This window comes from Fusarium falciforme, chromosome 7, assembly GCF_026873545.1.
Source record: "Fusarium falciforme chromosome 7, complete sequence".
NCBI lineage: Eukaryota > Fungi > Ascomycota > Sordariomycetes > Hypocreales > Nectriaceae > Fusarium > Fusarium falciforme.
The window spans coordinates 2,822,689-2,835,947 of record NC_070550.1 but is presented as its reverse complement, the minus strand read 5'-3'; the positions used below and the strand labels follow the sequence as shown (position 1 = coordinate 2,835,947).

Below are 13,259 nucleotides of genomic sequence, written 5' to 3'. Positions count from 1 at the left end.
CCTTTTGAGGCGTCGATCAAAATGTTACCAGTAACATTGTCTCGGAGTCTAATTCCAGCTCCGATACCCCTTGGGCTGGCTCAGGTACAGCTCAAGTACCCGGCCCGCCCCCCTGCAGCGCAGCGTCTTACCAGGGCTGACCGCCAGTAGCTCGGGAGAATAGCCAGCCTCGTGCATCATAAATAACAGGGTCTTCGAGGAGCCCTTGACCTCTGGATCATCAGTTCCTCACCTTTCGGCCAACTTCACCATGTTGGAACACCTCTCGTTTCTTCGCATCTTTCTGAGCCTAGTGCTCATTGGAGTCGTGATTGTCATTCGACGTCTTTATTGGCATCCTCTCAGCAAGTTCCCGGGTCCTGCCTTGCCAGCCTTGACCAGCTTCTACCAGTTCTACATCTTCTGGACCCATCAGGAGGGAAACTGGTATAGCAAACTCCACGAGAAATACGGTATTGCCGAGTACCTCATCCCAGTCACCCGCATACATGGCTGAGCCCTACATTCAGGCCCTGTGGTCCGTTGCGGCCCCAACCACCTCTCCTTCAACGACCCTTCCATGGTCAGCACAGTCTACCACAGCAAAGTCGACAAGACGGGCTTTCACCAAGAGTTTTCTTGCCCCGCTGCTGTCTTTAACAAAAAGTCTCATATCGACCATGCCGTGGCTAAGCGTCGTTTCGCCCATGCGGTATTCTCCTCCCTTGTCCTCTGTCCTTATTGGCCATGCTGACCTCGATCTCGATCCAATAGTACTCTCTACCCCGGGTCCAGCTCCTCGAACCTGCGCTAGATGACCAAGTCATCAGGTTTATGTCAAATCTGGCAGCAGAGAGCCAAAAAGATCCCCTTGTCGACTTTGGAACATGGATCAGGCAAGTCTACGGCCCCGCGATGATCCAAGACATTGACGCACGCTAATTGCAAACTATTGAAAGGTACTTTTCGTTTGATGTCATCACAGCCATGTCTCTGGGTACCCCAGTTGGATTCATGGACGCCAAGGATGATATCCGTGGCCTCATCCGTAACATGGAAGAGACAGCTGTCCGTGAGCAGCGACTCTCCCTTTTCCCACCCATTTCAGCCTTTGCGCGCAATAATCCGCTGGGGCGGCGCCTCTTCGTGTCCCGTCCGAGTGATCGTCGGGGGCTAGGACTTTTCATGGCGGTAAGAGAGCATTGATTTGTTTCTGGAGTGCATACTCGGCTGAATATCACCGTGTAGGAGATCCGTCAGGAGGTACAGCAGCGTCGCGCATGCGCCGCCAAGCCCAAGTACGAGCATTCAATGCTAGACCAATGGCTGGCCTCATCTTCGTCAGATGGCCAAGGGATTCCTCAGCAGGAGATTGAGGATGAACTTCTAATGGACATGTGAGTACACACAACGCCAGAGACAATAGATCTTCCCCCCTCGCAGGCATACGAGACTTACCGACCCCGTGTCCAGGATGGCTGGCCCGGATTCCATCGCCCTAATGGCCACTAACCTCGTCTTCCTTGTCGCCGATCAGCGCCCGATCCTGCAACGAGCCCAAGCTGAGGTGGATGCCGCTTATGCAGACGGGCGCCTCAGCGGACAAGTCCCCACGTACGAAGAGTGCCGGCGGCTCCCATTCATCACGGCCTGCGTTAACGAGGGCCTCCGCTTCGTGGCGTCTACCTTCCCGCGCCGCCGGGCCTCGCCACCGGGACGGCCCTTTTCGCTCAGCGGCATACACGTCCCCCCCGGCACGTCAGTGTCGTCGAGCGCCGCCATGATTGGCCGCCATCCGGACCTCTACGGTGAGCAGGCGGATCAATTCCTGCCCGATCGGTGGCTGGCTGCATCGCCGGAGCAGTTGCAGGAATGGGCCCGGCTTGATGTCCACTGGGGAGTCGGAGTCCGCAAGTGCCTTGGCAAGCATGTAGGGTTGATGGCTCTATACAAGACCCTTGTCACGGTAAGATCGACGCGACCCTTGTCCCCTCGGCCCCATATGTCAGCTAACACCCTTGTTATTCAGCTCGTCCGGTCTTTTGATCTCCAACTCGAAGAGACGACAACCATTAATCGATGGAGCTACCCGTCCTCTGAGCATATGCTGTTGACCCCTCATACGCCGCCCACTCAGTGAGACACAATGTGGGTTGTAAGGGCGGGGAAGTTGAAGAATGCAGGCTGAAGGATCCAATTTAGGCGGAGACGGGATACGTAGCTTGCGGGCAAAGGAAATCCTTGGTGTAAATAAAATGACAAATTTGAACAACGATACTTGGCTTGTAGTCATTTCCCGGACTAAAGATGACTGCGGAAGAGGACTGTTGTGAAACCTCGACCTGCATGTCGCAGCTGTACTCGCCTCACTGTGCGGAGTAGATCAAATTGGTGTATACATGCTTCTGCACTATGCTGGAAACAGAGAAAAGAGATGTCACAACAGCCGCGCGCTTCAGACCATGGCATTCGCACGTAAATGATGCCATCAAACATCCAGCCCCTGGTTTGACATGACGTGTCGTTGCTGATCTCTCTCCACCCTATATTCCGACACTCTGTCCGTCTCACTCATAAGGGCACATGCAGCATTCCACCAATATCATTGAAGAGTTGCGTTATAATTAGTGTCTGTCTCCGAGAAGGTTTTGTGTCTCATATCAGCCCGCGATTCGCCAATTGACCTTACCACTTGTGGCTACGCAGGGACTACTATGTCTCAGGGCGGAGGGAAGCGAGACAAACAGCTAAGCCCTGTGCCTTAGGGCGGGAGACATCTTCCGTTAGAGGAGATGACGGAAACGCGTCATTTCAGAATATCATGCTCGGCACTACTTCATGGTACTCTCCTCGTACCTCGACCTGTGCGATGCCGGGGACGCGGGCAATGTAGGACCATACCTTGGTCGTGCTAAGTGCTCGGTTGCACAGCGTCTCATTTGACCTATTCGCCATTCCTCCCGCTGCAGTGTTTAAGACTATTGTAGCCAATCGGATAGTGAGGCCATTGCCATTCATCTCATATGTCTTTCTCCTTTTAATCTGGGGGTTTTCTGGGCAATGGGGCTTGGAGAACGAAAACTGTAGAGCAATCAGTCAACAGATCTCATTATTTTGCCTATCTTCTATCAGCACATAGTCATGTCTTCCACCATCACACACCATCTTCACACTGCACACACCAGACCTGATCTCTGGGATCATCTCCAGGACCCCAACCATCCCCTCAATACAGCATGGCCCTACTTTCTCGAACAAGATACAACGCTACTGAATCTTTCTCAAAAAATCTGCAACTTTGCTGGCTTGCGCAAATTCCAATATGTCATCTCGGAGCGTAACGATGCAGGAGATGAGGAACTCGTTGCTTGTGGCCGCTCTATCCCCTTTTTCTGGCAAGAGTTGCGTGATGCCGAGAAAGATGGCCGTCTTGATTTGAATTCACGCCTCTTCCAAAGCCTACCTGATGGCGGATGGGACACAATGGTCGCCCGTGGGATACGGCAATACATGGCCTCTCACCCTGAAGAGTCATCTTCCTGGCCGTGGTCGTCAGCTCCCATCACAACCGAGGATCAGGAAAAGGACACAGCCCGAGCATCTAGCCCGGAACCACCCAATGCTCTTTCTGCCCTTGCCGTCACTGTTCGCGCAGACCGTCGACGAACAGGCCTTGCGGAACGCATCCTTCAGAAGATGAAAGACATAGCTCGACAAGAGGGGCTGAAGATTCTCGTCGTACCTCTTAGGCCAACCAAGAAGTCTTCCCATCCATTCGTCCCCATGGAAGAGTACATCACATGGACCCAAGCTCCCCTCAAGCAAACCATTTGCCGAACTCCTAGCCCGTTCAGAGTGACGCCTCAGTCCACGGTGCAGCCAATCACCATCTCCAGCAAGGACCATGCACTCAAGTCTTCGCTGCCATTTGACCCATGGTTGCGAAAGCATGTTCGCATGGGGGCCAAGATAGCCAAGGTTGCTCACAAGAGCATGGAAGTCGAAGCCAGTCTGGATGATTGGGCTGCATGGACAGGGATAGACTTTGACTCATTCCCCAATGCTCCCATAGTGAGGGAAATGGACGGAAAGTCGAGGGTAGTGGAGTACACTCAGGTAGCACTGCAAGGAGGGCTCGTTCCCTTGAAAGTGTACAGAGAGGAGAAGAGGGCAGTTTACATCGAGCCAAATGTGTGGATTTACCACCAGCTTGACTAAATGCCTATTGGGGGAGATTGGGGGGGAAAATGCATGTGTTGGTATACGAAGGATCCTTGTTTTGAAATCTCGCTCTTTGTTGATGTTAGTAATAAGCGTAATGGGACCTCGGAGGGTGTTGGCCGCATATCAAAGCACCTATTTTCTCATCGTCGACGGATTCTCTACAATAATTCAATTTCAACACCAGGCATCTATCCTTGCTTGTGCTCTCTATCGTGGTACCAGCTGCACTGTACTCTCATTCCCAGAGTCAGTGCCGCTGAGCCGACTGACCGGCCGGCTCGAGACTTGTTCCATCGCATAATTGCCTTTCAAACAACCTTCACAGACCATAGCCTCGGGATCCGCACTTGGCAACATCCCCTGTGCTATCAAACCCAGAAGCCTCCAAGCCGCCTGCAGAAAAACCAGATTTGCGATGACAATCGCCAGAATCATGGTACCGGTGCTCTTGCTCTTGGGAACAGAGCAGAGATATTGCGCAACAATGGTCGCGTTCTGACAACCGAGCTTCCCCGTAAGAGGCCTGAACTCATCGTACGCCTCATCGAGAAACGTGAGGTTCTTGTTGTAGAATGTATTTGGACGAGGTATTTTGCTGTATCGGTCCATGCTGCCCTTATACTTCCTTGTCCGGTAGTCAAGGTCCTTCTTTGGCTTTCTGTTCGGTGATTCCGGGGCGTCGATGGCATACTTGAGGTCATCATCGTTTAAAAGTAGGTTCGGCGCCTGGCAGTTGCCGAGGTCGATTGAGACAAGGGAGTGTAGGAGCTTGGCGTAGTGAAGCCCTTCTGTTGCAACAGGCGACAAAGGATCCTGCAAACACAGGAAGTTAGGCATGAGTGAAGTTGAGTTTACCGAGCTTATGATTTACCTTGGGATTCTCAAATAGATATGTCAAGTTCTTGGTATCTGAGAAGTCGTTAGCAAAGCCAAGAGACGAGTCCATAGTTCCCATACTGGTAGTTACAATCCTCCCATGCGAAGAGACGATCCATGCATCAGATCTGAAAAAGCCTATAGTCCGAATACTCCAATAGTGTCAGTAGAAGAGGGCAAGTCGCATAATGACAATCACATACTCTTGTTCAGACAGATTTCGAATGTATAGGATGTCCCCAAAAGCCCAATAATGGTCCTCCTTTGCATCAGCAACCTGTTGCGTGAGTGACATAATTTGCCAGACTCCGGCAAGATAGGCATTGAGTAGCCTAGTTCCCCACCAGACGCTAGCATGTTCGATGGGGTTGTCCTCGAGGATGTACCCATAAAGATGATCAGCGCCTCCCGAATACTGCAAAGCAAGCGAGATGTTGACACGACCAAGCTGCGTCATGACGCTACACGCCGCCATTGCCTCGACAGTTGAGGCGGCAGACCAGGAAATCCACCACGTCCGGGACCCGATAGCGTCGGACTTTTTGAGTTTGAGGGATGCTCGGTCAAGGAAACAATCCTCGAGGGTATTGTTCAAGTAAGGGATCGACGGGAAGGTTTCCACCGATTCGTCACTATCGTTGACGCGTCTGAGTGACTTGATTGTGTATTGGAATCCTAGCGCACTGGTGAAGAAGCTATCTCCAACTGACAACATCTTGGGTTCGCATTTTGGCTCAAGGCTATTTTCCCAGCTAAACGGTGGTTTCATAAACCACCTACACACTCACGTCAGCCAGTTCTAGCACATGACCATATCCACATACTCTGTTTTGCCAGAAATTGTGCTGTTAGGATCCGATGTGAACTTGGGCTTTAGGTAGAAGCCACTAGAGCCTAGGTTGATCAAGGTGAAGACGGCTGCCAGAGCCACACCTCCAACTAAGGTGACTGGTGTAAACCATCGAAATGGATATGGTCTCGAAATAGGGTATGAGAACCACGACGAATGCATCTTGCCGTGATATTGAGGAACAAGAATGATGGAGGATAGTGGAGAGAGGTGGGGAAGGATGAGCTAGGTATCTGGATTTAAGAACAAACTTGAGTTGGAGTGCAGAGCAAGTCCTAGGTGATAAATCAGCCTAGGACGTAGATCAGGAGGCAGAGGATCAGCAAATGACGTTTCTTGGCCAACACTGCCACCAATACCCCTACGAAATGGAGAAGCGGAGATGAACTTGGGGAAGCGCGGTCGCGTGCTAAGTATGTCTCCCAAAACAACCAGGGAAACTTTTAAAATTAATTAGGATCCTCTTTTAAACCAAACTCGTGTCTCTGAGTTGGAACCTACACGTTCAGCTCGAAGTATCACCCAGACCTGTGCCGTTGACCTCCTCCAGAGTTCCTAGGTAGGCAAATGAACGGCCATGACGACGTACCTCCTGCTTGTGTCACTCGAAATCGATTCATGGAGGCAGCCCAGCAGCCGCAGTCAGCACTGAGTCCTAGAGACGCGCAATTGCGACGCTGGTCACAGAGAGGCAAATTGTGTGGTGGCGTCTTGGCATAGGAGCAGGCTTCAAAAGCTGTTATGCCTATTGGAGGATTACGTCTGTGATTTGAAACACTTTCCCTGAAATAGATGATGTACATAATGAGATTCCAGAAAGATTCTAGAGTAACGTCAATCCTAAACTGCACTTTATTTGCCACATCTGCTGATCGGCGAGCTTCTCCAGGCTTCCCCTTCTCATACGTACACCCAGCTATTTACCACGACTTTAGCATGTAGCTCGACCTACTTACAAAGGGCTTTTGACAAGACTATGCTATCTGTTTGCTTACTATTAATTGATTATCATTGATCTGGGACAAACGGCCTTCAATAGACACAGTTTAGGCCATAATGCTCGAAAGGCGTAGTTTACTGGTATCCTTTCTGTATCACTTCGTTCACAGCCAAAGGATTCTGGTATCATCGAGTGGATATAAGAATACAACTGATTGTATTTGAATGCTGGCGGCTGACTGTCGCCAAAGCTGCGACTATGACCAATCCATGCCTCCCATCACCTTCCACAGAAGCGCCATGCACTAATAGAAGACTCAAAATGCCATGTTTCCCGCTTCTAATACTCTTCATCCTCACAGAGAAATAATTCACGTACCCTCGTCGCTTGCCGTGCCGATCGTCAACGGGATGCTGGCCTGCTCGAGTTGAGACTCGAACTGCACAAGACGATCTAAACTGCAGCGTACCTTGTATGCCAGATCAGCACCAGACTGTAGTCACCAGTGGCTTTCTTTTTCTTTTGGTGCGGTGACCATGGCACTTTTCTTTCGGCCAAAGCCCTCGGCCAGAACATCAAACCTTAACCTCGTAAAAGACCGTAACCAGACTGTTGATGATGCCAAGGAGACTTCCCCCCTCGGCCAAACAGAGCATCAGCCACAGCAGCAAATAACACGTATCTTCACGCAATGACACATATCTTGTCTGTCTTGTGGCTCAGTTTTCCCATCAAGGGCCGGGCTTCAACTATATGAAAAAAAAAAAAAATATCAGCACATGATAGCATCATGTCCCAATGCTAACACAATGGCCTCAGGCAATGACAGCATTGCACCCCAACAAAAGGTTCCCCCGATTTATGCATCTACAGTTAATGATCTCAGAGCCGCGCCGCCTGCAACCTGCCGATGATCACTTCATTGTGTTTCTAAGCGTAAGGGGCTGCCGAGCCGGAAACCATCCCGGCCACGGCCATCTTCGACGCAGTATAAAGATGTCATATGCCCCGACTCGGCGGGCATCCGTCTCCTTTCCTTCCACACAACATCCATTGGAGTGACGCAACATCGGTGAAACTCCAAAAATCCGGACAAGATGTATTGGATAGGAATTTTCGTAAAGTTTTTGTCAAGCCTAACACCACCAAACAGGCCGACGGCGGGTCAGGGGGATCCGACCGCTGTGGTGCGTCTATTCATTATCCGACTTAGACCAGTGCTCCTACTAAGCTTGACCGTACAGGGAGCAGTCTACTCGGAACCCAACTTCGGCGGGACCAGTAGAAACCTACTAGGATGGGGCTGCTACGACGTTGACAAGAAGTACGCTTTCTACGATATAGACAAACCAAGCTACACGTCCCTGACAGAGACACAGGACCGCGGGATTTGAAGTCAAGAGCATCCACACGAGACAGCTAACGATGTGCGTGGCATATGCGTAAGATATCTCTCATTTTAACTTGTATGATACGGCAGTATTGACGTGTTACAGAAAAACAAGATGCAAGGGCAAGCTCACCACCTATTCACGCGATCTTGTGGACCTACGCAATAATCCGGTCAAGTCGGTCTTCTGCTATGACGGATCACCCCGGAGGCGAAGAACAAAGTCTTACCTATCGGAGGTAATTGAGGATTCTGACCCATAAGGATGGTAGGCTGGGTGTCACCTATTAGATACTTTTACTATCTGTTGGCGCGAACAAGGCCTGAATGGTCTTCTAGCGATGCTCCTTTTCAGATTATCCTTGGCTGAAATACACCTACTTCTCTTGATCCTGATAACAACACACACCATTCAATGCCTCAATATGCCCCAAAATTCATTTGAGATAATCGAAAACCGTCCTCCTTCGATTGCATCCTACCACGCCTCCCTCTTTGGCCTTGTTACCCCTGCTACCGCCCCAAGTCTTCAACTATCTCAACGACGGCATTGTGTATATCGTTACGTCGATAGCTGCCCAGAGCCTCCCACTCTTCCTTCACCGGTTCATACGATACCATCTTTGTTCCTGTGAAGACCGTGGCTCTTGGGAGCAAAGGATGATCCTGATCCAGAACAGGGAGCTGCGTCTCCTTTCCCACTGCTTTGAAAAACGATTCAAAGTAAGCCGCAAAGGTCAGGTTCTCATCTCCAACCACTATTGCCTTGCCGCTGACGGAAGGCCCACTAGCCAATGCCCCTGCGATGGCTTCAGAGAGAGATTGCGCCGAGATGAAGTTGGTTCCTCCGGGGGGCGCTGAAGGAGGAATTGGAAGCTCTCCTTTTGCATACCTAATATAGGCATCAAACATGGGGACTTTCATCCCTGGGACCGCTCCAACAATGAAAGGAGCGTCGAGGCTGCAGGCATAAAATGTGGGCGATGCCTGCGCAACAACGCCGTCGGCAGCCAGTTTTCTGGATCGCACGTAGGGCACGCTTTCGACCAGTTCAGGGGCCACGTGGTAATAAAAGCTGCCAACGTGGATGAAATGGCGGACACCAGCAGACTTGGCCAAGCGCGCAAAGTCAGGGATGAGAATTCCATTGACGTGTAGGTAATGCTGGTCTGCGTCTGTGTTTTCCGGAACGTGGCGTATATCGCTGCCAGCAGTAAACACGACGGCATCGAATTTGCTTAGTTGGTCAATGCCGAAGTCGCCCGCAGTAAAGTCCCCCTGGACGAACTCCAGCTGGGCGAGGTCGGGAATACTGGATGGCGGATGGTGACGACCTGCGATGGCCACGTCATGACCTAGTGAGCGGAGGTGAAGAGCCGCATGCCCTCCAACCATGCCAGTTCCGCCAACGATCAGGATCTTCATTCTGAATTGGGAGTAAGTTTCCGAAATTTGAGTTGTTGACGAAAGACAGAAGAACGGTTGAGGCTCACAAACCCAAGTCTGACGGCGACTGGACTTATTTAAGGCCCCATTGGAGCATCCGGTCTTCTATGAACACTATTTACTAGCCTAACTATTGAAATTCTAGACGTTATTAATCCTCATGCAATCCAGTTACATTTCTAAGCTGGACCCGCGCGAGGCGCGGCCTCCGAGTTTAACGTTAGAGAGCCTCGACCACTCTGTGCCCAGGTTCCACAGTTCGCACGATTTGCGAAGCACAACGAATCACATGGCGGTATTGAACCTTAACAATTGAGGCTGATAGATGCGGAACAGTGATTGGAGATCAATTCAAAGCAATAGTAGTTATAATTCTACTAAACATGGTAGTGAGGCTCATCACTTCTTTGCCAAGACAAATCGCGACCAATCCTCCAATCCCTTCAGGCTCTCCTGTCTCCAAGCTTGAAGACCTCCAACCCAGAAAAGGGGTTCTTTGTTCTTGCCAGGAATGTTTGAGCCGTTCCACCAAGAGGGCGTTTCGCTCATAAGCGAGTGGCCATACGCGTCGATATTCTTTTGGCGGTACTCTACTGCAGCCTCGTTTGAAACCTCGACAGTTGTGGCCTTTTCTTTCTCGAGTTTCTGCAAGAACTTGACTAGCCATTCCACCTGAAGCTCAAGGAAAGGTGGTCCGTTGGCTAGACCCGAGGGTGCCTGCGGTCCATAGAGCATAAAGGCGTTTGGAAGCCCAGGAGCCATCATCCCGAGCCACGTGTAGATTCCATCCTTCCAATTCTCCTTCAACTTGGTACCAGTCTTGTCTGTGACATTCATCTCATAGAGACTTCCAGTCACAGAATCGTATCCAGTAGCCACAATGACCAAGTCCAGCTCGTGATGTTCGTCGACACCTTCGGTCGAAGTGACAATACCGTCGGACACAAATTCCTTGATTGTCGATTTCTTGAGGCTGACCAGTTTGACGTTGGGTTGATCGAGCGTTTCGTAATAGTCCATCTCAAGGTTTGGCCTCTTGGCGCCGATCCATTGAAATTGCTCCAGAGGCGCCATGATGTCGCGCTTGGAAGGATCACTAATTCGGGCCCTGACTTTTTCAACCCAGAATTGGTACAGTTCGGCGTTTGACTGCTTGTCGTAATGGTGCTCTGCGTACATGGATGTCAGAAAGGCGTATGATCCTCTCGACCACAGTTCCTCATATCGCTTCCTACGCTCCTCGGGCGTGGTATGATAGAACGAACCGACCGGTGTGTTGAATGAGTATCCCGCTTCGTCACGATACTTGCCGTGGTAAAACAAAGCCTCGTACGAGTTCTTAAGTTCTTCAGACTCTTCATGAGATAGGGATCTCTGATTCATGGGGAGGGCCGTGGGCGGATTTCTGACAAAGACGGTGACGTGGCAGTCCTCCTTGGCGATATCCTGCAGGATTTGCAGTCCTGATGCACCTTGGCCCACCAAGCCAACCTTTTTGCCCTTCAAATCGAGGTTGTCAGGCCAAGCTGCAGGATGGATGACTTTTCCAGAGAACTTGTCGATCCCAGGAAAGCTTGGAATGTACGGCTTGTTGGTTGTGCCAGTGGCGAAGACCACGTACCGAGACTTGGCCACAAGTCCATTCTCGGCCCGAAGGGCCCAGCCGTTGGACTCGGTGTTAAACTTGGCATCAATGACTCTAGTGTTGAAAATGGCATCCTTGCGAAGGTCCAGGGCTTCGGCGATGTGCATAAAGTAATCCCGAAGTTCTTGGTGGCCCGGAAAACGTTCTCGGAACGAGAACCCGCGCCAAGCCTGTGGCAAGCTCAGTTGATATAGAGGTGTGTCTGAGTCGACGCGAGCTCCTGGGTACTTGTTGAAGTGCCAGACGCCGCCAAAGTCACTGCCGGCTTCGAGAAGTTTGACAGTGTAGCCCATGTTGCGTAGCTCATGCAGAGCGTAGCAGCCTCCGAAGCCACCTCCGATGATGATGACATCGGCGACGAGCTCAGACTTTGTGGTAGAATTGACGTGACCGTTCATGGTAACGAAAATGCAGAAGTTTGTAGGTATGACTCGAGACGTGTGATATAAAACCAGTAAGCGAGTTCGGTTGGTGATAGCTGATCTCTGGGTCTATATCAGGATAATCAGGCGTCCTTATATGACGACGAGAGTTGTCCAGATCTGTCGCTACTCTTGACCCTCCTGCTTTCCAGTCCATGAAACTGGTTCCAGATTGCCCCAAATCACAAACCTACAACCATGAGCCGCCAGAAACAAAAGCAATAGGGGCTCGCTTGCCGTGCGACGCGCGGGCCCCGAGGGAACCGGAGGATATGTCACGGAATGCCGCGAACCTCATCCGGAGATTCGGAACCAAGACACAATTAATTGCGGGGGAGAAGATATATGAATAAGAGATCTCAAGCCCTCGTGATTCTATGCAAGTCAAAGCCATCGTGTTTCCTAATTCGACCCTCTACCTCATCAAGACAATTATCAATCCGACAACATGGTCCTTGAAGTTGACCAAGAATTCATTGCCGCAATCGGACCTCTTCTAGAGAGTCAGAAAGATGTCGTCAAGCCCAAGCTGCACGACATAGAAGGGCGAAGAGCCAGATACGCCGCCATGAAGGCACCACCACCCGTCATCCCAGACGACGTCATCTTTGAGATTGTCAAGATTCCAACAGAAGATGGCTATCAGCTGCCAGTTTATCATTATAAAAAACGAGACACGGGCTCTTCGGATAGCCCCTCGGCAGCAGTGCTTCATGCTCATGGCGGCGGACTGATTACTCTGACTCCCGAGATCAGTATCGAACGACTGGCGCACATGGTTTCCGATACTGGAGTCCAGGCATTCTCTGTTGACTACAGGTTGGCTCCAGAACATAGGTATCCCACTGCTTTAAACGACTGTTGGACCTGCCTCACTTGGCTGCACTCCAACTCGCGCGCTCTACGCATCGATCCGGCGCGTATTGCTGTCATGGGTGAGAGTGCAGGGGGTGGTCTCGCCGCAGCATTGACACTCCGGGCTCGGGACGTCAACCTGTCGCCTCCAATTGCCCGGCAGATTCTTTCTTCCCCAATGCTAGACGACAGAACCAATTCCGAGGTTCCCGGCGCTTTCAAGCTATGGGACGCAGAGGACAACTTGACGGCCTGGACAGCTTACTTGGGAACTATCCCTGGAGGTGAAGACACCCCGGTTTTTGCGGCGCCCGGGCGTCTCAAGGATGCTGGTGGTTTGCCGACCCTTTATCTGGACACCAGTCAGTTTGACTTGTTTGTTGCAGAGAACCTAGCCTATGTGCAAAAGTTCATTGAAGCTGGCGTCGAGGCGGAATGTCACCTCTATCCCGGTCTTCCGCATGGATTTGATGGGTTGGTGCCAACGCATAGCGTGACACGGAAGTTGGAGGAGAATAGGAAGCGAATCTTGAAGCGTCTGTAGAAGCTAGCCTGAAACTAGGTATCTTAACCGAGGAAGTAGTTAATGCGTGTCTTATGACGACTCTTGCTTGACCTTGAATTAATTTTAA

At 51.0% G+C, this 13,259-nt stretch overlaps 6 protein-coding genes across 6 annotated transcripts; 3 read left to right on the top strand and 3 right to left on the bottom strand.

The window, feature by feature from the left end:
- Positions 1 to 250: 250 nt before the first annotated feature.
- Positions 251 to 2,119, top strand: NCS54_00952400 (Hypothetical protein; the record flags this gene model as incomplete). The annotated part of the gene is made up of 7 exons (XM_053154869.1): positions 251 to 452; positions 510 to 691; positions 754 to 875; positions 939 to 1,170; positions 1,228 to 1,376; positions 1,453 to 1,945; positions 2,009 to 2,119. The coding sequence occupies 7 exons, from the start codon at positions 251 to 253 to the stop codon at positions 2,117 to 2,119; spliced, it is 1,491 nt and encodes a 496-aa protein (XP_053010844.1).
- Positions 2,120 to 3,120: 1,001 nt separating this feature from the next.
- NCS54_00952300 (Hypothetical protein) lies at positions 3,121 to 4,197 on the top strand (the record flags this gene model as incomplete). The annotated part of the gene is made up of 1 exon (XM_053154868.1): positions 3,121 to 4,197. One exon carries the CDS (start codon positions 3,121 to 3,123, stop codon positions 4,195 to 4,197), a length of 1,077 nt encoding a protein of 358 aa, XP_053010843.1.
- Positions 4,198 to 4,410: 213 nt separating this feature from the next.
- On the bottom strand, positions 4,411 to 6,091 carry NCS54_00952200 (Hypothetical protein; the record flags this gene model as incomplete). The annotated part of the gene is made up of 4 exons (XM_053154867.1): positions 4,411 to 5,016; positions 5,075 to 5,231; positions 5,283 to 5,855; positions 5,904 to 6,091. The coding sequence occupies 4 exons, from the start codon at positions 6,089 to 6,091 to the stop codon at positions 4,411 to 4,413; spliced, it is 1,524 nt and encodes a 507-aa protein (XP_053010842.1).
- A 2,681-nt stretch (positions 6,092 to 8,772) lies between these two features.
- Positions 8,773 to 9,684, bottom strand: NCS54_00952100 (Epimerase domain-containing protein; the record flags this gene model as incomplete). The annotated part of the gene is made up of 1 exon (XM_053154866.1): positions 8,773 to 9,684. The coding sequence occupies one exon, from the start codon at positions 9,682 to 9,684 to the stop codon at positions 8,773 to 8,775; it is 912 nt and encodes a 303-aa protein (XP_053010841.1).
- A 420-nt stretch (positions 9,685 to 10,104) lies between these two features.
- Positions 10,105 to 11,748, bottom strand: NCS54_00952000 (Hypothetical protein; the record flags this gene model as incomplete). The annotated part of the gene is made up of 1 exon (XM_053154865.1): positions 10,105 to 11,748. The coding sequence occupies one exon, from the start codon at positions 11,746 to 11,748 to the stop codon at positions 10,105 to 10,107; it is 1,644 nt and encodes a 547-aa protein (XP_053010840.1).
- Positions 11,749 to 12,220: 472 nt separating this feature from the next.
- NCS54_00951900 (Abhydrolase-3 domain-containing protein) lies at positions 12,221 to 13,171 on the top strand (the record flags this gene model as incomplete). Its single annotated transcript, XM_053154864.1, has 1 exon — positions 12,221 to 13,171. One exon carries the CDS (start codon positions 12,221 to 12,223, stop codon positions 13,169 to 13,171), a length of 951 nt encoding a protein of 316 aa, XP_053010839.1.
- Positions 13,172 to 13,259: the final 88 nt, after the last annotated feature.